The sequence below is a fragment of the Triplophysa rosa genome, linkage group LG9, assembly GCF_024868665.1.
Source record: "Triplophysa rosa linkage group LG9, Trosa_1v2, whole genome shotgun sequence".
In the NCBI taxonomy this organism is placed as follows: Eukaryota; Metazoa; Chordata; class Actinopteri; order Cypriniformes; family Nemacheilidae; genus Triplophysa; species Triplophysa rosa.
Genome location: NC_079898.1, coordinates 3092556 through 3118391, shown reverse-complemented (window position 1 = coordinate 3118391; position 25836 = coordinate 3092556). Strand labels below are relative to the sequence as shown.

General features: G+C 42.5%; 1 protein-coding gene across 8 annotated transcripts in view; it reads left to right on the top strand.

The window, feature by feature from the left end:
- arfgef3 (ARFGEF family member 3) overlaps window positions 1-25836 on the top strand; it is a 255967-nt gene that overhangs the window by 187272 nt on the left and 42859 nt on the right. For all 8 annotated transcript variants that reach the window (XM_057342528.1, XM_057342527.1, XM_057342530.1 and 5 more), the window contains 3 exons: window positions 1766-1880; window positions 2075-2177; window positions 2513-2644. In XM_057342528.1, coding sequence (XP_057198511.1) covers window positions 1766-1880; window positions 2075-2177; window positions 2513-2644 — 350 coding nt within the window. The remainder of the gene's footprint in view (window positions 1-1765; window positions 1881-2074; window positions 2178-2512; window positions 2645-25836) is intronic.

Here is a 25836-nt window from a genome sequence, read left to right as displayed (position 1 = left end):
ATATTTACCCCCAAAAAACAGATAAAATATATATGTTCTAGATTCAGAGATTCTGTACTTTTTCCAAAGTTGTTTAACAGCGCCACCTGCTGTATAACAGTGCAAACACCAATTGCCATAATAACTCGTCTTTGGCAGGGAACCGTTACATTTTAAATGACTAGATAACTCAATGGCGGGGAAAGAGTTGAGCATATTCGTTCAATCGGCAAGAAAGGAATATCATGGATGCCACATTAGCAATGAGGATTGCATCACAATCCGTTACGAGGGAGTAGTAGGTAAGAAAAAACCTTTTATTTTTGCAACTTATATACGTAACAGCCATTTGCTGTGGAATTTGTGCTGATCAGGTCCAGTCGGGTCCAGGGTCTGTCTTTCTGGCCGGTGTTCTGCCAATTTATGCTATCCATAAATTTGTGCTACCCTTGTGTTGTGATTGGGTTGGGGGAGGGGTTATTTAGGTGTAAGGGTTGGGTTGGGGGAGGGGTTAGTCCTGTTTTGTATGGAGGTAGCAAAATTTGATAGGGATGCATAAATTGGCAGAACACCGGGTTCGGGTCTAACTTTCAAAATATTGGACGGGTCCGGGTCGGGTCTGTGTAGCACAATCATGGGTCTCTTCGGGTTCGGGTCCACATTTTTGGACCCGTGAAGATCTCTAACGCAGATACGTGAATATGCCAATTAGCCCCACCTCTACCCAGTCACACTCGGCAGACGCTGCTGAAACTAAAAGTGAAACTGCTGACACAGCAGTGTAGCCATTGTTTCAGCCGGAATCTATGAGCCATCTTTGCATATTTATGCCTCAAATTGCTGATGCACATGGGCCAAATGAGTTGATGTGATTGGTTACAGGTTTATGACATCATCAATTGGGACAGTTTCAAACCGCTTTTTTAAACTGTCTTTGGTAAACTGCAGTTTTATGAAGAAAATACTCAGCAATGGTTTAAAATGATAGATTTTCACATGGTATGTCTTAAAGCATATTAAAAACACCACATAGACATATAAACAACATTAAAAACTTGATTTTCAGACTGTGAGTCTACCGAAATCTTGGTTTCCAAGATGTCAAACATGATTTTTTTTTCTTTTCTTTTAGGCATTAAAAACAAGGTCTGCTATGTTAAGCATTAACTTCAAATCTTTGAATCTCTCAATACCATAGCATGCTTTGCTGAAAAAAGAGAAGCCATGGTGCTTAAGCAACTTTTATCCTCTTACCTAATTAGACATTAATGTCTAATTATATTTTTATAGAATTTTTATATTTTTATAGAAAATTATAAAGATAACATTTTTTTTAAAGTGGAAAACTACCTGTTACAGTAGTGATAATCGGTAGTGTCATGTGCACAATACGACAAGAGAATATTAAACCTTTAACTACAGACATTTAAAGAAATCTCCTGAAGCTAACAATCTAGTTGATACTTAATTTATTAGGTTGTGAAACTGTATTATCTACAGTGCCCTCCACTAATATTGGCACCCTTGGTAAATATGCGCAAAGAAGGCTATAAAAATGAATCTGCATTGTTTCTCGTTTTGATCTTTTATTTTAAAAAATCGAAAAAAAATACCACCATTTTATTGAAGGAAAGCAATGTGAAGTAGGGGGAATATCACATTGTAATTTTTTTTTACAGCCGCCTTTGCTCATATTTACCAAGGGTGCCAATAATAGTGGAGGGCACTGTATATAAGAAGTTCTATGATGTACAGTATGTAACATTATGCATTTGTGTGTTTGTAGATATTGGCTATGAAAGTCTGATTAACCTGATGCTGAAAGATCTCTTTAAACTGCTGGTGTCCTGTGTAGCCGAGCCAACTGAGATCATATCCAGAGTGGGCTGCTCCTGTATCAGGTGTGTGCATTATTTAAGACTGTTCGCAAAGTGGGTTGTTTCTCTTTTAGGTGTTAGGAGAAAATATCTAGAATACTTATTTTCATTGAAAAATTCAAGTTATTCTGTAAAATTGAATTAGTCTGATCTGTATTGTGGCTCCTGTGTCATAGCAGTGGACATGTTTAGAGCGTTTAAGTTCTGTTTGTGTTCAGGTATGTTCTGGTAACAGGGGGTCCTGTTTTTACTGAAGAGATGTGGAGGTTATCAAGCTGTGCTTTACAGGACGCATTTTCTGCCACCCTGGAGCCTGTGAAGGTGTGTATGATGCACCATCCTACACATGCAGCATATCTGTGGCTGTAAGTGCTGACCCACGGGGTCAAATTAGTTGATGTGATTGGTTACATGTTTATGACATCACACACCGGGGCAGTTTCAAACAGCATTTTTTAAACTGTCTTTGGGAAACTTCAGTTTTATGGAGAAAATACTCAGCAATAGTTTATAATGATGAATTAGCACATGGTTTGTCTCAAGCATATTAAAAACACAACATAAACATATAAAAATGTTTAACTTTTTTCCACAGGGAGTCTTTAAGAAAAACTCTTCTGCAATGATATAATGATTGCCTTCTTTCTCTCTGGTAGAATCTTCTGGCTTGTTTCCGGAGCGGTTCAGACAGTTTCACAGGAGATGCATGTGAAGTGAAAGTGGCGGCCCCCTCACATTCCCCCTCAGCAGAGGCAGAGTACATGAGGATCCGTGCCATGGCCCAGCAGGTGCCTGAATATATAGCACAAATATCTGTACACCTCACATGATCATTCTTCAACATAGACTCCACATACAGTATATACTGACACCATTAGGAAAAAAACAGTTAGCTGTAGTAGCTGATGAGCTATAATAATGTATGTTAACATTGTAATGTGTGACTACACATCCACTTATGGGTCCAATAACGGTACGGTAACAATTATATGTGTTGGAAAAATTATATTAACCCCCCTTGTTACAGGGTTAAAATGAATTGTATATGTGTTGTGCTGTGGACTCATCATAGGCTTTGGAAGGCAGCAAACAAAAGAAAAACTCTGAGGTTCAATTAAGCTTCTTTTCATTTTCTTGCAAGAAAGTCACTCACAGGATCCATACTCATACATCTCATTGCAGAAATAATCCACATAACACAAGCATTACCCAGGAGGGAACTAGTTGACCCCATTTCAACCAAACACAACTCAGTTTATAGATCATATCCCTCCTCCAGAATTCAAACAGACCAATCACAATTCAAGTTCAATCACCTGGACAATGTTCAATAACAAACTGGTATGGTTGCAGGGCCAGACACCAGCGCAATATCCTGGAATTCTTATTTTGCATTGTTTGCATCCACTTCAATGCCCGATGATCGGTTTGTAAGGTAAATTCACGTCCAAGCAGGATATACTAGAGTGAGTCCACAGCCCACTTGATTGCAAGGGCCTCCTTTTCAATTGTGGAGTACCTTCTTTCTCTTTCGAACAGTTTTCTGCTCAGGAAAAGTACGGGTCTCTCCTCTCCAGGTTTCCCTTGGACCAGAACCGCTCCCAATCCAACCTCAGAGGCATCCACCTGCACAAGGAACTTCTTGGAAAAGTCAGGGCTTAACAACACTGGTTCTTGGCACAACAAGTCTTTGAGCACTTTAAAGTCTTCTTCACATTCATTTGACCAATGAAACTTAACGGGAGTATTTTTGGTCAAGTCAGTTAAGGGTGTAGCCATAGATGCAAAGTGAGGAGTGAAGCGGCGATACCACCCAATTAAACCAAGAAAAGATCTCACCTGTTTCTTTGTTTAAGGTTGAGGAAGGGTTTGAATGGCCTGTCCGTGACCTAAGAGATATCCCAAATACCTGACTTCTGTTTGTGCCCAGGAACATTTAGTGGTATTGACAGTGAGGCCAGTTTTCTGAAGTCTTTGTAGGACATCTCTAAGATGGACCAGATGTTCCTCAATATCTGCCATATACAACAGTTAATCTTTCAAGATGTACTGATCCCCTCCCAACTTTGAAGAACCCACAGGTTCACCATCTTTTCCACCACATTTTGGAACAGAGGTTGTAAAATAGCATCAGATTTTTGCCAATGTAATTCAACTACCTCTGATTCAGGGCCAGGAATACCCAGGGGGACATCAAGGGCCTTAACCTTTCCCCTATGCGTGTCTTGGCACCTTTGTCTCTTACTCTTTTTATCCTTCCCAGCAGTTTCAAACATGTCTGCATGGGCATCAGGTAGGGGTTGTAAACCTTTGGATTGGGAACGAGTAACTACTGCACAGGATTTAGAGCCTAATTGGACTAGATTGGTTAAGAAAGGGAAATCTTCACCCAAAACCACATCATAAGCTAGTTTATCCATCACTCCCACCCTCATCAAATATGCTTGTTCATCAATAAACAGTGAAACATCAGCAGTTGGATAGGATTTTTCCTCCCCATGTATACACCCCAAGCATACAGTGTCATCATAATTCAGCATATCACAATTCATCAAATGTGATTTCACTAATGTTTGAGTACTCCCCGTATCTACAAGAGCTTGGGCAGATTGACCATTCACAGTTATACTTATGACATGTCTATGTTTATCAATAGGTTTCAACAATTCCTCTCTAGGAACATAACACATGTTCGAGGTTTTAGGTTTTCTTAATGGACAAAGAAAAGCCTTATGTCCTGGTTGTTGACAATAGAAGCAGATCAGGGGCCCCATAAAGGTGTTAGAAGGCTTTGCACCTACTACTGCTTTATCAGTCTGCTCCTCCGTTTTACCTTTACCCACAGTACCTTTAGTTTGTGGTGGTTCCCGATGTGCTGCCACACATATCTTTCTGCCAACTTTGCAGCTTCCTCTCCTGTTTGAGGTTGGTTTTCTTTAACCCAAATCCTCACATCTGGACGAAGAACTCGCAGATACTGTTCAAGGATAATAGGCTCTCCCATTTGCTCTTTGGTCTCTGGTCGCATCCACCTCATATAAAGTCCTTTAATTTGATTGTAAGTCTCTCTTGTACTCTCCCCAAAGGGCAGAGCAAGACTCATAAAGTGCTGCCGATATGTCTCCTCCGTTACATTGTACTTGGCCAGCACTGCATCCGTAATTCTGGAGTAGCTATGAGATTGTAGTTCATTCATCCCCGCATAGGCCTCCAATGCCTTGCCTGTCAACAATGTAACCACTCGAGCTGCCCATTCTTCAGCTGGTCATCCCCACGTTCTTGCAATGCGTTCAAAATGGATGAAGAAGCTCTCTACATCCTCCCCCTCTACGAACTCAGGGATTCGTGGGTCATGCCTGAACGGGGCAGTGGGTACTTGGATATGTGGTAAACTATCAGCAGATGGAATTTGATCCGGTTGCAACATCATCCCTCCTGATGGTTGTAAATGAGTTCTTGGTGTAGGTAAGGGGTGGTGAGTGTGTTGGCTAGTCTGATCCTAAGACCCCCACTCACCCCTGGGTTTTTGGAGAACGGTGTCCTTTAACACCCACAGCTCCTCGAACAAAGTCTTCTCGTTCCTTAGTTGCTGGTGCATAAACTCTCTTATCTCCAGCATAAACTCTTGTCCCACCACAACATTGGTCACATAATCTCGAGGTGTACTAGACTTTGTAACTTTTGACCTTATCCCAGTATCTTGAATAGTCACCACACGGTGAAATAAGCCTGCAAAAGCTTCCTCTTGAGCATCTGCAGCTGCTCCTCTCTCCATAACAGCATCTTGAACATCCATAGTGTCTTCCTCCCCCTCCGAGACCAGTATTGGGTGTGCTCTGGTATTTCTTTGAGGTCCAGCATGCCCTCTGGCAGTCATCTTTATACTTCCAGTTCTCTTTCTCTGCTGCCAGCTATTCCAAGGAGACTTCCACTATCCCACTTCTGACACCATCTGTTGTGCTGTGGACTCATCATAGGCTTTGCAAGGCAGCAAACAAAAGATTTTCTTTTAATTTTCTTGCAAGAAAGTCACTCACAGGATCCATACTCATACATCTCATTGCAGAAATAATCCACATAACACAAGCATTACCCAGGAGGGAACTAGTTGACCCCATTTCAACCAAACAACTCCCTTTATAGATCATATCCCTCCTCCAGAATTCAATTGGACCAATCACAATTCAAGTTCAATCACCCAAAAATACATCACAGTTAAATCAATTCATTATACACATTACAATATCATTCAAACAACATATATAACCACAACTTCTTCATGGGTTCTGCTTACATTTTAGAAAGAGCAAATACTGTAGATAAATGCATACAAAAACAGCATGTCTCTAAACAACTCAGATCCTCCCCCTCACAACTTGGTATTTAGCAGGTTTCCTACTGGCGGGCCACTCCTATAGGAAACTCATCTCAGGGGAGAGAACACACAAAAACACAGAAGATTATAAATCAGTCACAGTGGAATGTGCACCTTCCATGTTACTGAAAAATGGGTAATGAAATTAAATAAAGATATTTTATCAAAGAGTGTGATGTGTGTTAGAAATGACGTACCAGGTGTCTCTTACATTACAATAGGCTACTACAATGGTTCTCAAACCTTTTCGTTTTAAGGCCCCCTTTGACTGTATTGCTTTGTGGCCTCCAAATAAAGACTTGTAATCTTAAACTTACAATATTAATTAAACCAAAACCACATTATAAAACACACAATGCTGGAACATCAATTATTTTGGTTGGTGGTCTTATTTTTTCTGATGTTTGTATTACATTGAAACCAGGTTCTTTTTTACAGCATGTTTTTCTCTGTGCTCATTGGTGAATCAGAGCATCACTTATTTTGTGCAGTTGCAGTGTAACTACATAACAGCTCTTGTTTATGGTGGTATTCCGCTTGTTTTAACCCATTGGTTAACCAGGGTTTATTTTTTCCTGAGAGTTAAATGTCATGACTGCCTCATGCTCCACATGTTCAGGCCCTATGAATCTCTGGGATGCATATATAGAATGCCCTGCCTGTTTAGGCATTGAACATCTTAGGAAGGCCTTAACTGATCCTTGACCAGAATGTATTCTGTTGACCTTGGAGGTTAGGCAACAGAGGTTAATGAAGTTTGATTCTGAAGCTCGAAATTCTGCTGAACCATCCAGATCCAAGGTTCAGGCCGGTATCAAGTATCGAGATAGCAAAACTGAAGGGCCTCCAAGGAAGAAAAGTGCTCCCATCTCTATCCCACCAAGTGGCTGAATTATCTAATGCTGTACAGGGTATTCAGGCTTTATTGGCGATATCATTTCCTTCCACTAGTAGGAATGTGGATGAGGCAATGACTGCATCTATAGTCTGTTTCCTCGTAGCCTGAGTCTAAGCCAGCAGCTGAGGGTTCTAGGAATGAGCTAGACGTACTGTCTATAGCGGCCTCGGACTCATTAGTTGCAGAGAAACAGGATGATCTGTAGCGGCTTCGGACTCATTAGTTGCAGAGAAACAGGATGATTTTACACCATCAGATGAGGCTTCATCATGGTATTCTTGTAGTGATGAGGGCTCAGGCCTTCACGGTACTGGCTCTTTAACTGTGTTTTACTGCTGGAGACAATCAAGATGGCTCTTGCTTAGTTAAATCTGGACCTACCCTCCCCTGCGCTGGGCCCCTTGAACATCCTGCGGCGTCCAGTTGCTCAGCCTGGGGATTTCCAGATACCTAATTGTCCTGACTTTACTGATGTGGTGTTTTCTGCTTTTTGCTCAGCTCCGTCTTCCAGGCCCGACCATGTAGACCAAACATTTGCAGCAATGGCGGAGGCCCAGGTGAAGGGGCTCGGAAGTATGACTCCTGTGGACCCGTGCATATCTTCCTTGGTGGTGTCTCCAGACGAAGCGTTGGAAGAGGAGCTCCGCTGCCCCAACCCAGAATGCAGGCGTACAGATGATTTGTTGGTTCCATTTTTAAGATTGTGTCAGGATTGACTCACGTGAGGAATCCAATGCCTCATTTGTTGCTAGCGCTTCATTCTACCACGTCTACAACAGAATCAGATGATACTTATTTCGAGTTGCTTGATGCTTCTCTGTAGGCTCTGGGGTCAATTGCTTTTAACAGTGGGGAGGCTCTTGGTCTTATTATGCAGGCTAGACGCCAGGTGTGGCTGGCTCAGTCTAAGCTACAGGATGCATGTGGCAACAGTCTTTGCCAGTTACCCTTAGTGCCTGGCCAGGTCATTGGTCCAGCTGCTCAGGAGGCTCTTGAGCGAAGGGCGCATGCATCAGAATTCAGATCATAGCATATAGGACGCATTGTTAGTCACCCTGCCCTCACTGTGCAGCGGATGAAAGTTTGCCAGGCTACGTCACAACAGCGTAGACAGGAGCAGGTTTACAGGCCTTTGCAGCAAGATGCTCGGCCTGGGCTGTTGTTAAGAACAGAGCTGCCACAACTTATTGCCCAACAAATAAACATCGTCTCCCCCCAGGGACAGTGGGAACATTTCCCTCCATCGCTAGAGACTCGGGGTCTGTAATGGGAGATTTTTCAACCTTTCAGCTATATCTTTGGAGAGATATTACAGACAACAAGAGGCTTCTCGACACGTTTGAGAAGGGCTATTGTCTTCAGTTCCATCACAGACCCCTAGTGAGCACTCAGGTGTGTCCCACGGTGGTCCGGGACCCTCGTCAGGCCCTGGCCCTTTCAGGGGAGAGACAAAACCTGTTGAAGTAGGATGCAATAGAGCCAGTAGACCCCTATGCTTAACTCGGGGGATTTCATTCAAAGTATTTTCTTGTCCTACTACTAGTTGATCGAAGTTCCCTGGAGGCATTACAGTGGAACAGAAGGAGATCGGAGATATATGACGGATCCAGTCCATGCAAACCCTTATAAACAAACAACAATGTTTTAAAATGGATACAATATTTAGCTGGGAGCCAGTGGAGAGAGATCAACACTGGTGAAATATGTTCCCACTTCCTTGTTCCAGTTAACAATCGGCAGCATTTTGAACAAGCTGAAGATGAGACAATAGAGACTGTGAAACACCCAAGTACAATACATTACAAAAATCTAATCTGAATGAGATAAAAGCATGTATTACAGACTCCATGTCTCTTAATGTTAAGAATGACTTCTTAAGATGATAAAAACAACATTTAACCACAGCATTGACGTGTTTATCAAAATTCAAAGCAGAGTCAAATGTAATGCCTACGTTTCTGACATGTGAATGAAGATTACCAGATAGAGGTCCCAGTTTACTGAAGTTGTCTCCGATTGACTAGGCTGCTTCTGACATGGGTGAGCATTTCAGATTGCATTGAACATTTCCTGACGGTCAGGGCAGCACCACATTCCTGAGTGCTGCAACAGTGTGGCAGATTCACTTTCCCGTTCAATGGCGAGGCCGGGGAGTGATATCTGCATAAAGAGGTTGTCGAGTCATTATGGAAAATCTGGACCTCTTTGCCAGCAAGGCGGCAACACATTGCCTGCTGTGGTTCTCGGCACAAGAAACCGAGCTCGTAAGGCCAGGATGCTCTAGCCCACGAATGGTCAAACCTCCTCTACGCTTTTCCCCACATTCCACTTCTTTTGGTGAGTGTTGAGGCAAGTTCAGGCTATATTTAGTGGCCCCCTGCTGGCTGGGGATGTCTTGGTTCAGTCTCTTGTTGACTCTCACAACCGGTCCACCTCAGCCACTGCCAGTTCTGAGAGATTTGCCTTTCCTTTGGCGAGGTGCATGTGCTGTCAGTGAGTCCACAATGCCTCAGGTGGGGGCCAGAGGTCAATCAGGTCACGCTCTGACCAAACCCAGTTTTCCAGCCCAAGGTGTTGTCAACTCAGTTAACAAATCAGCCTATTCAGTTAGTAGTGCTGCAACGGATCACAAGGTCACGGATCGGATCATTTTTTGATCAGGTAATAAAGAAAAATTGTGAAAACACCCTGAAGATATCAACAGATTATTTAACAGATTATTAAAAAATTATAAAATAATATTCCATTTTATAGGGAATTTCACCCTAACAGTAAAAATGATCCAAATAGATCATACAGTTAGAAAAAATATGTAAATTGTAGGAAGTATGTCACTTGGTTTATCTGAAGGATTTTGTGAGATTCAGCTAACTTGTAGAGCCCTTTACTGTAATATCAACACAAGGAAGACACTGATGTTATACAATATAATTTATTAACAAAAGACATACAAGAAAACTAACATCTACTAAATGGTACTAAAATGCTAAAGGATAGTAAGGTTGAAAGGTAAAGTGCAGATAATAGAAAAATATAGGTGACTGGTGAATGGCAGAATGTTCAGTGTTTCTAAAAAGGTTAAGACCTTATGTCTACGTAAAACAAATAATTGAAGAATTATATGTTAACAAATCTAATATTCAGCTATGCAATATTAAAGGGTACTAAAACACATACAGTAAACAGATATAAAACACTAATGCCAAGGTCTCTGGAAAGAGGTTTGATTAGTGATATTTACGTTCCTTTGTGGTAGTGAGCAGTCCAGTGGTGGCAATGTCTTCCACTGGTCAGACTGGGCTGTGCTGCAGTGAGGAAGGAGATGAATTCAGTTTACCAGCCTTGAACACAAAGCGCTGTGGGATGCTAATCTCCTGAAGCAACATAGTGTCCTACCAATCTGGAACGCGCAGATGAGGCCCGGAAACTGGTGGAGAAAGGTCCTTAACAATCTGGAACGCGCAGATGAAGGTACCTTGAAGTAAAGGTTTGCTCTCCTGAGAGGAGCCTCCCCGAGGCTGTTATGAACGCCTTCTTCCTTGCGGGCCTGGTCAACCCTCCATCTCTGGAGGACCGAGAGAGAATGGTCAGGGGGTCATTCAAAGACATGGTTAATGGCCTCTCCTCCAGCGACCACCCAGGCTCCTCAAGCTCCCGCCTACCTCCTATTGCGGAGGATTGTGTAGTGGCAGTAGCCACCCTGGGGAACGCCACACCTTCCGCCTCAGCCCCTGCAGTCTCGTCTCCACCAGTCAGCCTGGGTGGCAAGCGGGGGAGACGAGAGTCTTGGGGAACCACCTCCGAGGAGTCCCAACCAGAGCCAGCCGTACCCGTCACATCCTTTCTTCAGCCGACCACCAGGCGGGTGGCTCGGATGAAGAAAAAAAGGCAGCGGCGGGCAGCGCGGGCCTCATCCCAGCTGGTGCAGCCGGTGTCCAGTGCGGTGCAGCCGGCGTCCAGTCCAGTGAAGCCGGCATACAGTCCGGTGTCCAGTCTGGTGTCCAGTCTTGTGTCCAGTCCGGTGTCCAGTCTTGTGTCCAGTCCGGTGTCCAGTCTTGTGTCCAGTCCGGTGTCCAGTCTTGTGTCCAGCCCGGTGTCCAGTCTTGTGTCCAGTCCGGTGCAGCCGTGGTCCAGTCCGGTGCAGCCGTGGTCCAGTCCGGTGGTCCAGCCGGCATCCAGTCCGGTGGTCCAGCCGGCGTACAGTCCGGTGGTCCAGCCGGCGTCCAGTCCGGTGGTCCAGCCGGCGTCCAGTCCGGTGGTCCAGCCGGCGTCCAGTCCGGTGATCCAGTCGGCGTCCAGTCCGGTGATCCAGCCGGCGTCCAGTCCGGAGATCCAGCCGGCATCCAGTCCGGAGATCCAGCCGGCATCCAGTCCGGCGATCCAGCCGGCGTCCAGTCCGGCGATCCAGCCGGCGTCCAGTCCGGCGATCCAGCCGGCATCCAGCCGGCCTTCCAGCCGGTCCCCAGTCCGGCAGCCAGGTCGGCCCCTGGGAAACTCCCAGGGCCAAAGACTGTCCCCCCCAGGACTCCTCCTAAGTCCCCCAGGACTCCGCGCCCTCGAGCGCAGCCGGGGACTGGGACTATTCCCCCCAACCCTTTTGATTTACCCCCCATGATTGTTATTTTTGTTATCCCACCCCAATCCTGTGGTCTTGTTGTCCTGTCTGCCCCTTGTCTTGTTCACCATGTTTGTCTGGTTTTTGTCTTTGGTCCAGTCTGTCAGGTCTTGTTAGTCACCCCTTGGTGAACACCTGGAGGTGTTCATTAAAGGGGGGGGCTCTGTCATGGTCCCACCGTCTTGTTTATGAAATTCTAGTCGTGTGGCGGGATCGGGGCAGAGTCCTTAGGTTTTATGTGAGAAAACCTAATTATGTGAGAGAGTTGTTTGTTTTTACTTCTCATGTGTTTTCTCATGTCTCGTCATTGGCCCCGCTCCTCTCGTTTCCTTGTTATCTTTCCCTGAGTGTTTGATTACCCACACCTGCCCTGTGTCGTTATCCCTCGTTTGTGTTGCCTATATATACCCTCTTGTTTCTTTGTCCTGTGCTCGTGTATTGCGTGTACATACGTTGCGTGTACTGTGTCCTGTACGTACCTTGTGCTTACCTGTGTGCTTGTTGCTGTGGATTACTCCCCGTTCGTCTTTGTAGTGGTTAGTTCCTGTCTAGTTTGTATTAAGTCAAGTGTCAGTTAGTCTACGTCCTTTTGTTTGTTTAATTATTTTATCACCTTCCGTTTTTCCCCCATCGAGGGTGTTTTTGTTCTGTCTTGATATTTGTATTAAAGTCTTTGTTAACCCCTTCACCACCGCCTGCCTGCATTTGGGTTCTTTCACGCCAGTCCTTGACACTTTGATTATCTAACAATTAATTAGATTGAGACTTTAGACTTTAGGGTTCTCACAGGGTCACAAATGTTTACATGCTGATCAATAATGGTCATGCTAAATGTAGATAAAAACGTTATGGTTCATAAAATATCACAAATCTGGTTTAAAGGTTGGAGACATATAGCAAACAGTAAACAGACTGACAGATACAAATGCTTTAATATTGCTGCATTTTGTTTACTGTTGTGTGTCCATTTACCTGCTCTGCGTTTCTGCGCTACTGTTGTTAAAATAAGCAAGTGTCTGCTGCTCTTCATGCGGCACATCTTTGGCGGCAGAGAAGCAGAGCGCGCAGAGCGGAAAGGGTTAAAACAAAAGTGTGTTTGGCGCTAAATAAAGATATTAGAGGCAAAAATATAAATTACATAAATGTTCCTGAGAGCACTTGAGATGTGATTCTCCGCTGTGAAAACGCGCAACTCAATTTAAACAACCAAAATAGTCAAATGTTATAAATGGTTTATTAGGCGGGCAATTGAGGATGACTGATATAGAGTATAAACATGACAGCACAATGGTAAACTATCATGCATGCATTCAAATATTTGTTAATCACTGACATTTGTTGTGAACAGTTCAAAAACTCATAGCTGTAATTAATAATGCATATGTCTCTAACAGGTGTTGACTCAATAAGTGATAGATAGTGTGTATAAACAGGCCCTGGACAACATTGCTGAGTGCTGTTCACTACATATCCCCCCTGCTTGGCTAATCGAGGACCTGAGTCGTTGATCCAGGCGATGCACTAAAAAGAACAGCAGGAACAAACAGACAAACACCTCACCTCCTCCATTGGCAATTGGGTTAAAGTACAGCTTAATATCTTGTAACTAGGCATGCAACGATGTACAAGGGATGCACGAAACTGATACCGATATTGGTCAATTACATACAGTACTATGCAATACTAGCTCGTTTTTCTGCATTATTTAATTTGACTGAACATGGATTGGATCCATTTATCATTAAACTGACCAACATTTTAAGAGAGGCACAAGTTAAAATAAAAATAACAATAAGACAACATGACAATCTTCAAAGGTGATTTTTGCTATCCAATATTTATTTTATTAACAACATTAACTCATATTTGACCATTTCTTATTTGAACATTTCTTTAATAGACTTAAAGTGAGTGCTGTTGATAAAGTGCAGTGAGGTCTGTTTAATTTTTTTGTCCAAGACATTTTGGCCCGCATTGAACAATGGTTTTCTGCTGGCGCTTGAGCATGGTACACACCAGAACATCAAATAATTTTCTGTTAGCATTATTATTCGTATTAAGGTTGCTGCTTTAGAAAAAGGGGCAAGCTGTTCTTTATACAAATACGTTTTTCAGCTTTTTCACAGTGCAGTCTGTTTCTTTTACTGTCCAAGACATTGGATGCAGCACTGAACAATCGTTTACTGATGGTGCTTGTGCACACAAATACTTGCGTGCAGTTAGCGCAAGAGACAGAATGTGACCTTGATTGACACACCAGTATTGAAGAGAATTATGATTTCTTTCAGTTGGCATTTCTGCGAGGTATGCATCCATTTGTGGCATGGTAGCGGTAATTCTAAATCCATGTGATACATTTTCCTCCAGAACTTCGTCGAGCATGTCAAACAAATTGGGTGCCTGTGCATCCTTGCGTGACTTTTTGTGTGCCGCGTCTTTTCCATCATTTTCGTTGCTCAAATCCAGCTGTGCTCGCAATATCATGCGTACTCCGTGCTTTTTGTCTGTGTCGAAGTAGTTATCTTTGTATCTTGGGTCTATCAGTGTTGCGATACAATAAAGAGGATCTGAATCAATTTTCGCAAAACGGTTTGTCACCGCATCTAAACGTTTTTTTTTGTTGTGGTTTTTAATCCCTGGTCAGTTTCAAGAGCCTTGCTCAATTGTCGCTTTAGCGCAACAATTGATGGAATCACATCCGCTGCTATGCTCCAAATGCACTCATCTCTCTCGTTAGTTGCTCAAACAGTTGACAAATAGACAATATGTTCTCTATTAAACATGAATGATGGGCAGTTAATGTCACGGGCAGTTAATGTCACGGGCAGATCATAGTTTTTGATCCAAGAGGCTTTTCAGCATATAAAAGGTACTGTTCAACCTTGTTGAAACGTCTTGCTGAAAAACCTTTGATTGCATTCCCAACTGAATTTGGACACTGTGTAAGTGTGAATACGCGAGAGGGGAATGCTTAAAGTGACCAACTATTTGTCTGCATATTGCTATCACATCAGATAGGCTCCGTTGACATGACCCTCGTTGAGAGCTAATTGTAAAGTGTGTGTTACGCAGAGTAAACTTGCAACATCACTGACCTCCATTGCCTTAGTAATGTTTCTTGCATTGTCTCGAACAACTGCAGGTACCTTGAATTTGTCAATTTTCCACGTCTCAAGCATTGTGTTGAAAGATGAAGTGATCGCGTCTGTGGTGTGTGAGCCTGTAAACTCTTGTGCGTGCAGCAATATTTTTTGCAGTTTGGAATCTTTATCAATCCATTGCCCTGTGAGACTGAGCATACAGGTAGGGCTTACATCTGAGCTCCAGATGTCAGTCGTAAAACTGATGGCTGAAATATCAGTGGCCAAAAGTTCATGTATATGCGGTGCCAAATTTTTTTGGTCTTTATCCGAGATTTTTAAATAGTCCCAGACCGCAGACATTTTTCCTAAATACTCCTAATCACTCAAGTGATTTATGGCACTGCTTTCCCAATGCACGTCTGACAAACTATATTTTGTACAGATTGTATCTTGTTTTGGCAAATATTTATTTTTTTTGCTCAGAGAAAAACTGGATTATTCAAAAGATATGCAACTCATTACCTCCATGCAGTTAATTAATTAACTCAACTCAACTTTATTTATATAGCGCTTTTTACAATTTTCATTGTTACAAAGCAGCTGTACATGAGCAAAACAATTAAAGTTGTACCTGTAAAAACAAGAAAAAGGTGAAAACACAGAAGAGAGACATACCCACATACAAAACACTCCACACACACAATATGCACACGTACTAACACACATAGACATAGACACACACACACGGACGCGCAGACACGCGGACGCGCACGCACACACACACACACACACACGTACACAGACAAGTAGGCGCGCACACACACACGCACAGTGAGAGCACACATTTAAGATAAAGGAGAGAGAAGCACAGGTCAAATATAACAGACTATAAATTCCTATATGCATTATTAATTAAGTAAAACTTGAAAATACTAACCAACTTTAAAATTAACCATCAGTATCAGCCTTTTTCATGCTATTGTCGATATGTCGATGGTGTTAAATTAATCCAAAATCATCCGATTAAAATCGGTGGTGGATGCATTGGTGCATCCTTACAAGTAACTATAGTTACAAAAGAAATGCCTATAAGAGAAGTAAGTTATAAAATACCTACAACTTCTTAAAAAAGAGGTAAGAACATAGAATTTCCTAGAGATAGCTAAAAATAGAAAAAAAGTCCAAAGATACAGCAGAAAGTGAAATTTTCTAAAGAAGTCTAAACTCTAAAGAGTACTGACAAACATTATTAAATGTTTTAGTATATTTAACAGGAAACCAGTTTTAGCAGATTTAACAGGAAACATGTCTTTTGAGTGTCTGGATTGACATGATTTGGAATGACACCGTCCAAGCAGTTGGTTACCTGTGGTTACCTGTGTTACCTGATTGAAAGTACTCCCAACTAGTTCACCTGGCACTGAATATGAAGAGACTGTACTAGCAATTGATGAACTCTGTATAATCAGCATACACTTCCGGTGGTATAGTCATGTTGCATGACATCCATTATCCTACCAACACTGTGGCTGGTGTAGTTAAAGGGCTGTATATTAAATAACAGTGTAGGGTTTGAATTTGAGTGTTCTGCCTAAGCTCTGTCGCTATCAGAGATGGAAAATTTTAAAAAGATTATACTCAAATACAAATACTACTACTTTGATAAAATTGTACTTGAGTTACCAGTCAAAAAATATACTCAAGTAAAAGTAAAAAGTAGCTTATTTAAAATTTACTCAAAGTAAAAGTTACCTTTTGGGAGAGGACCTCTCCTGTTTTGTGCAAAAGTTAGTCCCAGAAGAAGTTTAAGTGAAGTATGTTGGCTTTCTCAAGCAAATTTTAAGTAAATTGACTCTCCTAAAAAATATAACACTTACACAATACAACCATTCAAATGTGAATTCTGTATGCTACCTTTCTTATCCTCACCAGCAAACACCAACAATAGTCACAGTGCCTAATTTTATATATTAAAACAGGTTACAAGTGCAATAATTTTTTGTCTTGTTTTGCAGAAATATCACAGAATCATATAGCAGAAATATTAACTAAACAATTCTTAAATCAATATACATTTTCTTCAGAAGCAAAATTAAGCATTAAAAAAAGCTATTAAGCCTTATTTTCTTAATAAATTATCAATAGTACACACTGTTAAGTTTAAGTAGTTAAACCAAGTATGAATCGTTCCACGCAGGGTTCCACGTTTGTACGGAATGAGAGTAAATGTGATGATTGACAGTTTAAACCCGGTCGTTACCATGGCAACATTTTTGCCATTGATCGCAGTGAACAAGAAACATGAATCCCAAGAGTTGGAGCCATTTGATATGTATCTGCTGTTTTCGGCCAGAGGCAATTTTAACTAAAATACAGACAGAGATGCTGTGTTTTGTTTATGTTCAGAGCTTCATAGCGCGCTCTCGCAGTGTTGCCATGTTTACATACTTTAAGAGCTTCGCATTTGCTGTTTAGTCTTTTCTTATGAAGCTGCAGTTACATTATATAGTTACAGTTTTTCTCAATTGCTAACACACAATTCATGAAACAATTCACCATTTTCTGACAACTATAAACACATTCTCAGAACAATACACCAACTTGTACAAACCCCACACACAAACAGCCTCAATTTGCAAAGGTTAGGTTAGGTTCTCATTCAGAAAACACAAAAACACAATATAATGAACTGAAGTGTCAAGATGTAAACTCAAATAGCACACATTTGTCCATCAGTAAACATTCAGTAGCAAAACTGATGACACACCAATCAGAATCTCAGGATAATATCAATAGGAGCACAGGTAATTGTGCATCCTAGAATCATCTACTGGGCTTTACTACTTACTGTAAACATACAGTATAATTACAGTACACACTTTATGTGAGAGAAATTTCTCTATTCTGTATCCAGTAAACTGTAGCACGTGTACACCCTTTTTACCTGTTCGGTATTTTTGCAGAAAATACGGAATACTTTTACAAAATTGGGCCAAAGGTGCAGAGGATGCCATATTTCTTACATTGCCTCCTATTGACAAATCGCTTCACTGTATTGTTTCCTTTATTGTCTCTGTAAGTCGCTTTGGATAAAAGCATCTGCTAAATGCTTGAATGTAAATGTTATTTGTGCAGTTGTGTACCGTATTGTGTTGCATGACCAGTTTATATTGTTTTTTGGTTTTTGAACTTATCTTGTCTTGTAAGATCATCTTCATCTACTTTACAGTAGTGTAATGTTTTATTTTTTATTTTTTCCTAAAGCTCATTCTTGCACTTTGCTCTATGTGCACTCTTTTATGTTGTATATTTTAACAAACACTAAGCTGTCAAATTATTCTTGAATCCCACTAAGAGTTTTAGTAACAGTGTTTTGAATTGATCTCACCAGTGTCTAAGACTATGTTGCAGTGTGGGTGATTTTGAGGGCTTGTAAGTCATGTCTGCAGGAAAAGTTTGGTTTTTCAGCAAGTTTGAATGGTTTTGAGAAGAAAGCTTCATTTTGACCTGAAAATAGGATGTTTGGGGAATTGGGTGAGACGTTATGGATTTGTGTTTACTGTTTTGAGAATACGAGGCATAATTTCAAGAAATGTGTTTAAGCAATTGAGAAAAACTGTAATAAAGTGAACAGTTGCGCATAGTGGTTCTCTTTCAAGTATACGTTTTGGGAGGAGGGTCTTCCTTGTATGCCTCCAATGGAGCCGTTAGTTGCCGCGCACTTACACCCGAAGCCCCACATTGCCTTTGAAAGTGGATCAGTTCTAGCCAATCATGACAGACCTAGCTTACAACGCAGTCGCTCTCTCAGTCCTGGCCCTTAACGCTATCTCTTTGCTGACCGCATACCAAGTGGAGCTGCAGGACGAGGTGTCTGCCACGCCAGGTCATGGCAGAATGGGACAAGATCTGTGTTGTTACGGATTGCTCTCTCCGTCTACAGAGGTGTGCAGTTCAGGCCGAGGGAAAAGCTATGGCCACCATGGTCATTCAGGAGAGGGGACGCTGACTTAACCTGGCTAATCTTTCAGACAGGGAGAAAGAGTCCATTTTGGACGCTCCAGTTGTCATAGAGGGCATTTTTAGCTCCGGACTGACACTGTTGCAAAAGAGATGCGAGGAGAAGAAGGACGATGAGGCTTTGCAGCTCTGTTTGCCGAGAAAGACACAGAGTGCACCGGTCCCGCCGCCTCAACCGACCAACGCACAAGCGACGGCTCACCCACCCCCCCAGCTTTTGCATTCCTAGACGTCCGAGACCACCAGCTGTGAGTACGGCGGCTCAAAGTGGTGTTACCGACAAGAAGCCCGGGTGGCACAGGAAGAACAGTCCGCCAGCTACAACCCAGACCGACCCACCAGCACCTCATCCCTCTCGGGGAGCGCGGCGGAAGAAGGCAGTCTGATCGGGCGTTTTCAAGGGAGGGGAGCTAACAGCCCCCCATTTTCAAGCTCCCGACCCCCAGTTCAGCAAACTTCAGAAGAGAACGAGTTCAGAGATTCCCGGATGTTCTGTGGGGACAACAGAACCCGTTTGGGCCAGGGATCAAAGAGAAGTGAAGAGGAAAAGAGATGCAGCTGTGGTGCACACCCACCCACGAGTCACAAGCACTTTATTTTCTCATGTTTTAATAAAGTTTTCACGGCTTCCCCCAAAAATTCTGCTAAACAAAATTCCCCCCAAAATATTGCAAAACATATAATTAGAACATATGATAATACTACCTTGGGGAGTCACCGTTCCCCTAAAGATGGTGAGAAATTTAAACTAGAGGGCGCCAGTACACTGCAAATAGGCCAATGGCGAGAACAATTGGGTATTGAGAACAATACAGTTCCGCTAAAGACTGCAGTTCGCATCATGCCACCCGCAATTCAAGGGAATAATTCATTCTCAGGTGCAGGCAGAATTAACTCTTTCCCCGCCAGCCTTTTTAAAAAAAAGTTGCCAGCGAGCGCCAGCTTTTTTTAAACATTTTCACTAAATTTTGATGGCTCACAGTACATTTTTTTGTAATGAATATATGGACAAACAATATATCAAATGAACTCAAAACAATGTTTAAAAACCGATAAAATATACGTTTACTAGGTTCAGAGATTCTGTACTTTTTCCAAAGGTGTGCAACAGCGCCACCTGCTGTACAACAGTACAAACACAGATTGCCGTAATAACTTGTCTTTGGCAGGGAACGGTTGATTTTTAAATGACGAGATAACTCGTCAATGGCAGGGGAAAAGTTAAAAAGTGTACTACAAGAGGAAATTTCCTCTCTTTTGGAAAATAGAGCGATAAGAGTGGTTCAACCCGAGAAAAGCAATTGGTTCACGTCCAACGACTCGAAGGAACGCGTATTTTTACGTGAAGATTTATCCACCCCACAGGAAAAACCTGAGGTTTGCATTCCAGGGGTTGGCATACGAGTATTTAGTTTTCCCTTTCGGGCTGTCCCTCAGTCCGAGAGTGTTTGTCAAATGTTCAGAAGTGGCTCTGACGCCACTCAGAGAGAGAGGCATCCGTCTCGTCACATACATAGACGACTAGCTGGTGATAAAGACCGAGAAATAGGGGTCCCCGATAACACGGGTATACATTTTTACATGATAAAAAAACTGTCGTATCGCAAATCTCGCGATATCAATGACATAGCGACGCGATGACGTAAGACGCATTTACGTTCCCTATTGCGCACAACATCACCTGTCTGAGAGGAACAGCAGCATCACGTGAGCCTCCGAGGAAGATTTGGGTGGATGGAAATTACTGACTGTGTCACTAGGGATGTCCCGAGCCGATCGCAAAGATCGGGATTGGTAGCCGATCAAGGCATTTTTAACATGATCGGGATCGGTTATATTTTTGCTGAACTGTTAAATAGTAAAATTTTAATAACCTTAATATACCTGGAACGCTAGGAAAATACAAGTATCAGATCGGGACTCGGATCGGCAGATACTCAAAATAAAATGACTCGGATCGGGGCCACAAAAACTGTGATCGGGACATCCCTAGTCACTACAATTGCACTATAGTGCTGCTGCTGCCACCTTATGATAAAAGGATGGAAAATTGCATTTATTTTGTTTGCACTAATAAATACTGCTGCCTGCAAGCTGCAATCACCAATACAACATTGTTCCATATGTTTTCTATATCATCATAAATATCATTACCGCAAAGTTTCTTGAAATTGTGATATAATTTTGAAACTATATCGCCCTCCCCTACCAAGAAAAGTGTTTTAATTCGCACACAATCAATAACTGGGTCTATCACTGGATTAAGTGGCGTTCAGAGAGCGGCTGTCAGAGAAGAGAGTAGAAACGTTTTCTCAGTGTCTGACCGTGTTTCGGTTTCAGGCCAGGAAAGTCACAACGACGGACGCGTCATTGTCCGGTTGGGGGGGGGGCATTCAGAATAGTGAATGGGAGATGGGACCTTCATTTATCCAGTCTCCACCAGTGTTAATTTCGTTAACGAAAACTATGACGAAAAGTATTCGTTAACGACATGTTTTCACTGACGAAAACGAGACGATAACTAAATAAAAATGAATGCATGATAACGAAAATTGTAATAAAAATATACTGACATTTTCGTAAACTAATAAAAACGAGACGAAAATATTCTTGTCCCACCTGGCGGACATCAGTTTGCGCGCATGTGCTTATCTCATATAAACGGTAGAGAGAAGTCTCTGGGAGAAGGGGAAGCACACACATGTATTCTGTGTCTCCACGTGGGTTACAAAGCGTCTTATTTTCCTTCACGATCGCCGGTAAAACGCCGCAAACTTGAAGCGCGACTGCAGGCGAGTTACCCCGAAACACATTACAAAGGAAGCTCAAATGTTTTTATATGCCTATGTTAACTTAACACGAGCTGCTGCATAACGTGAAATGCAACAAAGTCAGCCAAAAGAAACCAGCGCTGTCCTCTACTGATTATAGAAGTGATGAAGTGAGTCAAACTGTACATTCGAACCATGTAATATGTTTGCATGACTAAAGAAATGTAATACAATTTATATGAAAGCTATTTCTCATTCATTGCTGTATCAGGCAAAGACAGTGCAGCTCTTTCTTCAAAAAGACATGCCAATGAGCCTTGAGAAAATGAGCTTTGCCACCTCCGTTGCCACCCCAACTGACCATACAGTCACGACTTGTGTACTAATGTAATTTACAAACAATTTTTGGATTAGGTTTTTGGAGAGCGTTATTTTTGCTCAAAATAGCAAATTGCTGATATTCTAATATTTGTTTGAGCGTTTGAGCAGGCTGGTCACAGGTTGATCTGTGATCCGTGTGGAACGCGCCACACTGTTCTGATGCTTGTGACCCACGTTATTAACTGTAAAATTTATCCGTCATAGAGTGAAAGACAGTTCTAAATGCAATCTCTTTCCTTCTCTCTACCTCGGCGAGTTCAGTATGAAAGTGCATTCTCGCATAGCCTATTTCTTTTTAAATCACAGTGTAAGGCAAAGTGTAAGGGTAAAGTACTAGTGTTGTGTATAGCGTTAAAGCTGTTAGCCGCTAATTCGACATACAAATGATGCCACAAAGTCTCTGTACTAGCTGTACAAGATAAAACTATCACATCCGTTTAAAATAAATAAAGTGTGCGCTGCTCGACAAGAAAGAGCCGCAGCAGTGCATGGTAGGAAGTACATCTCCCAATCTGACCTCGAGAGATCCGTCTGTCATAAACAGCTTTACTCGACTGCACGTTTGTGTATACTGTATATTCATATTTATTCTTTATACATATAGTGTCTGTTTTTATACATATGATGTAGCCTGGAAAATAAATAATAATTTTCTATCAGGATTTTAGATCAAATTCATAACTGTTTAAACAGCTATGATCAGCAATTAACTAAGTAGTTAGGGCTATATCAAGTTTCTGCAGTTGTCTTTCAGAAACAACAATATAATATACTATATAATAGTTTGGATTGAATTGTGCTGGGAAACAGACTAGATAGTTCACTAGAGAGTTTTTAAGGCACTATTTTGTGACCTTTGCAAAACTGCTTTGAAACCACACGTACAAATCCTCTAAGGGGAGAATTCACATTTTCCCTGAACAATTTATGTGAACACTATTTATTCCTTTACTATTGTAAGAAAGAAGTCATCATCATAATCATCACCTAAACCATCTGTATTTTTGATTTAGGCAAAAACAGGTGAAAGTTAAATGAAACTATTTTTCAGAAATGCTAATCAGAAAAAATATCGGAACCAGACTATAATAGGGATCAATAATCAGGAATCTATAATATTCCTAATACTGACAATGCAACTACGAAAATGAAGATTTATGTGTTTAGGTTGCCACCCCTAGTAATGCTTTTGTCCCCCTTTGCCACCTCATGTATAAAATCCTGGACACGCCCCTGGTACTGGATGCCCTTTCGGGGGCTGCATTTGAGCCTAGTAAGTAGTTGACACTTTTTAAAACACTTTGTACATTTAAAACTGTGCTGCTGTTGGCTCTGGCTACAGTGACGTGTGTAAGTGAAATTCATGCACTTTCTGTGAATCCTGCATGTATGCAGTTTAATGCGGGGGTTTTGCTGAAACCAAACCCTGCGTTTATGCCCAAAGTCATTAATTCTATTGTTCCTCTTGAGCTGAGGGCATTTTATCCTCCACCTTTTGCATCTTCGGATCAGCAAAAGTTGAATATGATATGCCCAGTGCGTGCTTTGCGGATTTACACAAATAGAACTGCAGGGTTCCGATTGAGTGATCAGCGGTTTGTATCTTGGGCTAAACCGCGTTCGGGGAAGCCTATCACGAAACAGCGGTTATCACACTGGATAGTGGAACCAATTTCTTTGGCGTATTACAGTAAAGGTCTTGCTACGTGCACACTCGACAAGGGGGATGTCAACTTCGTGGGCTCTCTTTAGACGAGTCTGTGGTGTTTTGCAATTGAACCTCAAGAGGGCAGTATGGGGGTAATTGTTCTTGTTGAAAACAAGTGAGAAATAGAGGAGAGAAGTGTTCTGGCAGAGTGAATTACATGTGTGAATAAAATAGCTCGAGTATTTACATTGCTTCATTATTGACTAACCTGAGGACACAACAAATTGGCGACGATGAGTTCCGTACCTGCGCCTGTGCCTTTTCTGCCATGCAGTGGAGAGCCTGCGATTCCTTTCGGTACGTGGCGGAAAATGTTTGAGAACTATTTGCTAGCCATAAATGCTACGGGGCAAGCATGGCCGGATGCCAGAAAACGTGCTATTTTGCTACACAGCCTGGGTACCGAAGGTCAGCGGCTGTTTTACACCTTACCTAATACTGGAGCTACGTTCGATGATGCAATGGCAGCGTTAGAGAATCATTTTGTGCCTAAAGTCAACGTAGTGGTGGCCCGACACCGCTTTCGGCAACGTTCTCAACGTGCGGATGAAACGATTCCACAGTTTTTGACTGCTTTGCGACACTTGGCCTCAGTGTGTGCATATGGTGACATGGAGAGTGAGATGATTCGGGATCAGCTGGTTGAACGATCATACGCCCCGGCAGTGCGAGAAAGACTACTGCTAGAGCTGTCACTGACGCTGGATTCTGCTATCACGATTGCGAGTCAGGTGGAACAAGCACTATCGAACTCGAATATACTGGCTGCGCAAAGCTCAGTTCAAGCTGTGTCATCCAAACCTTTCCGTCATCATAAGACGAGCACGCACCGTCACGTTGGAGCAAAACCTGCTGCCAATGCCATACAAGGAGCGACTCGCATGTGCTACCGTTGTGGAGCTAAAACCCATCTGGCTAATGCGACTGATTGCCCTGCTACTCGGGCCAAATGCCGTTCTTGCGGAAAAACCGGACATTTTTCTAAGGTATGTCGTTCTTCTAAGGATGTTAGAGAAGTAGTCCCTGAAGTGGTTGTCCTCTTTACAGATACTACTACCGTTTCTGCAGACAAACTATTATGCAATGTTCAGATTACTACTACAGAGGGACGGTCCGTTGACACTGAGTTAGTCGTGGACACAGGCTCATCTGTGTCAATTCTGCCTGAGGTCATTTACAACAGATACTTTAAGGACTGTTCGCTTATGGATCCTAAAGTGAAACTGGTTACATACTTGAAAGAGGCCATTCCGGTACTCGGATGTTTACGTGCGGACGTTTCACTGAATGATGCTGTAACTTCTGCTTGCTTCTACATTGTCAAAGGTGGCTCTGCCCTAATGGGTATGGATCTAATTCGAGCTCTGAACTTCTCTTTCCATTTCGGTGCTGCACCTAAAGCTGATGAATTACATGCAGTTGTAGCTGTGACCTCTCCAGCCCCAGATGCTTCCGGGGGTTGTGTGAAAGGCTTTGTTCATAAACCTACAGTCAAACCGAATGCTACACCGGTACGTCAGAAGTTACGTCGGCTTCCATTCTCAGTACGCCAAGCTGTTTCTACGGAATTGGACTTACTATTGAACAAAGGCATTATTGAAAAAATTGATTCATCCCCGTGGATCTCCCCTATTGTCGTAACTGCAAAGAAAGACGGAAAAATACGTTTATGTGTGGATCTGCGTGAACCGAATAAGGCACTCATTGTAGACAGTCACCCTCTGCCACACATGGACGAACTCTTACATAACCTTAGGGGTGCATCAGTATTCACTACGATTGATCTCGCGGCTGCGTACCATCAGCTTCCCTTACATGCCGTTTGCCGGGACATCACCGCTTTCATCACACACGACGGCCTCTTCAGATACTGTCGGGTTCCGTATGGCCTTGCTTCTGCGCCAGCGGCATTTCAAAAGATGATGGAATCTGTTCTGAAGGGCGTGAGGGGAGTTCGGAACTATTTGGATGATGTCATTGTGTACGCTGCTACGCAGGATGAGCATGATGCAACACTGCGCACTGTCATGCAGCGCTTGTCAGATGCTGGACTGCAGCTGAACTGGGACAAGTGCAAGTTCAGACAGACTTCCTTAAAGTTCTTAGGGCACGTCGTTTCGAAAGACGGC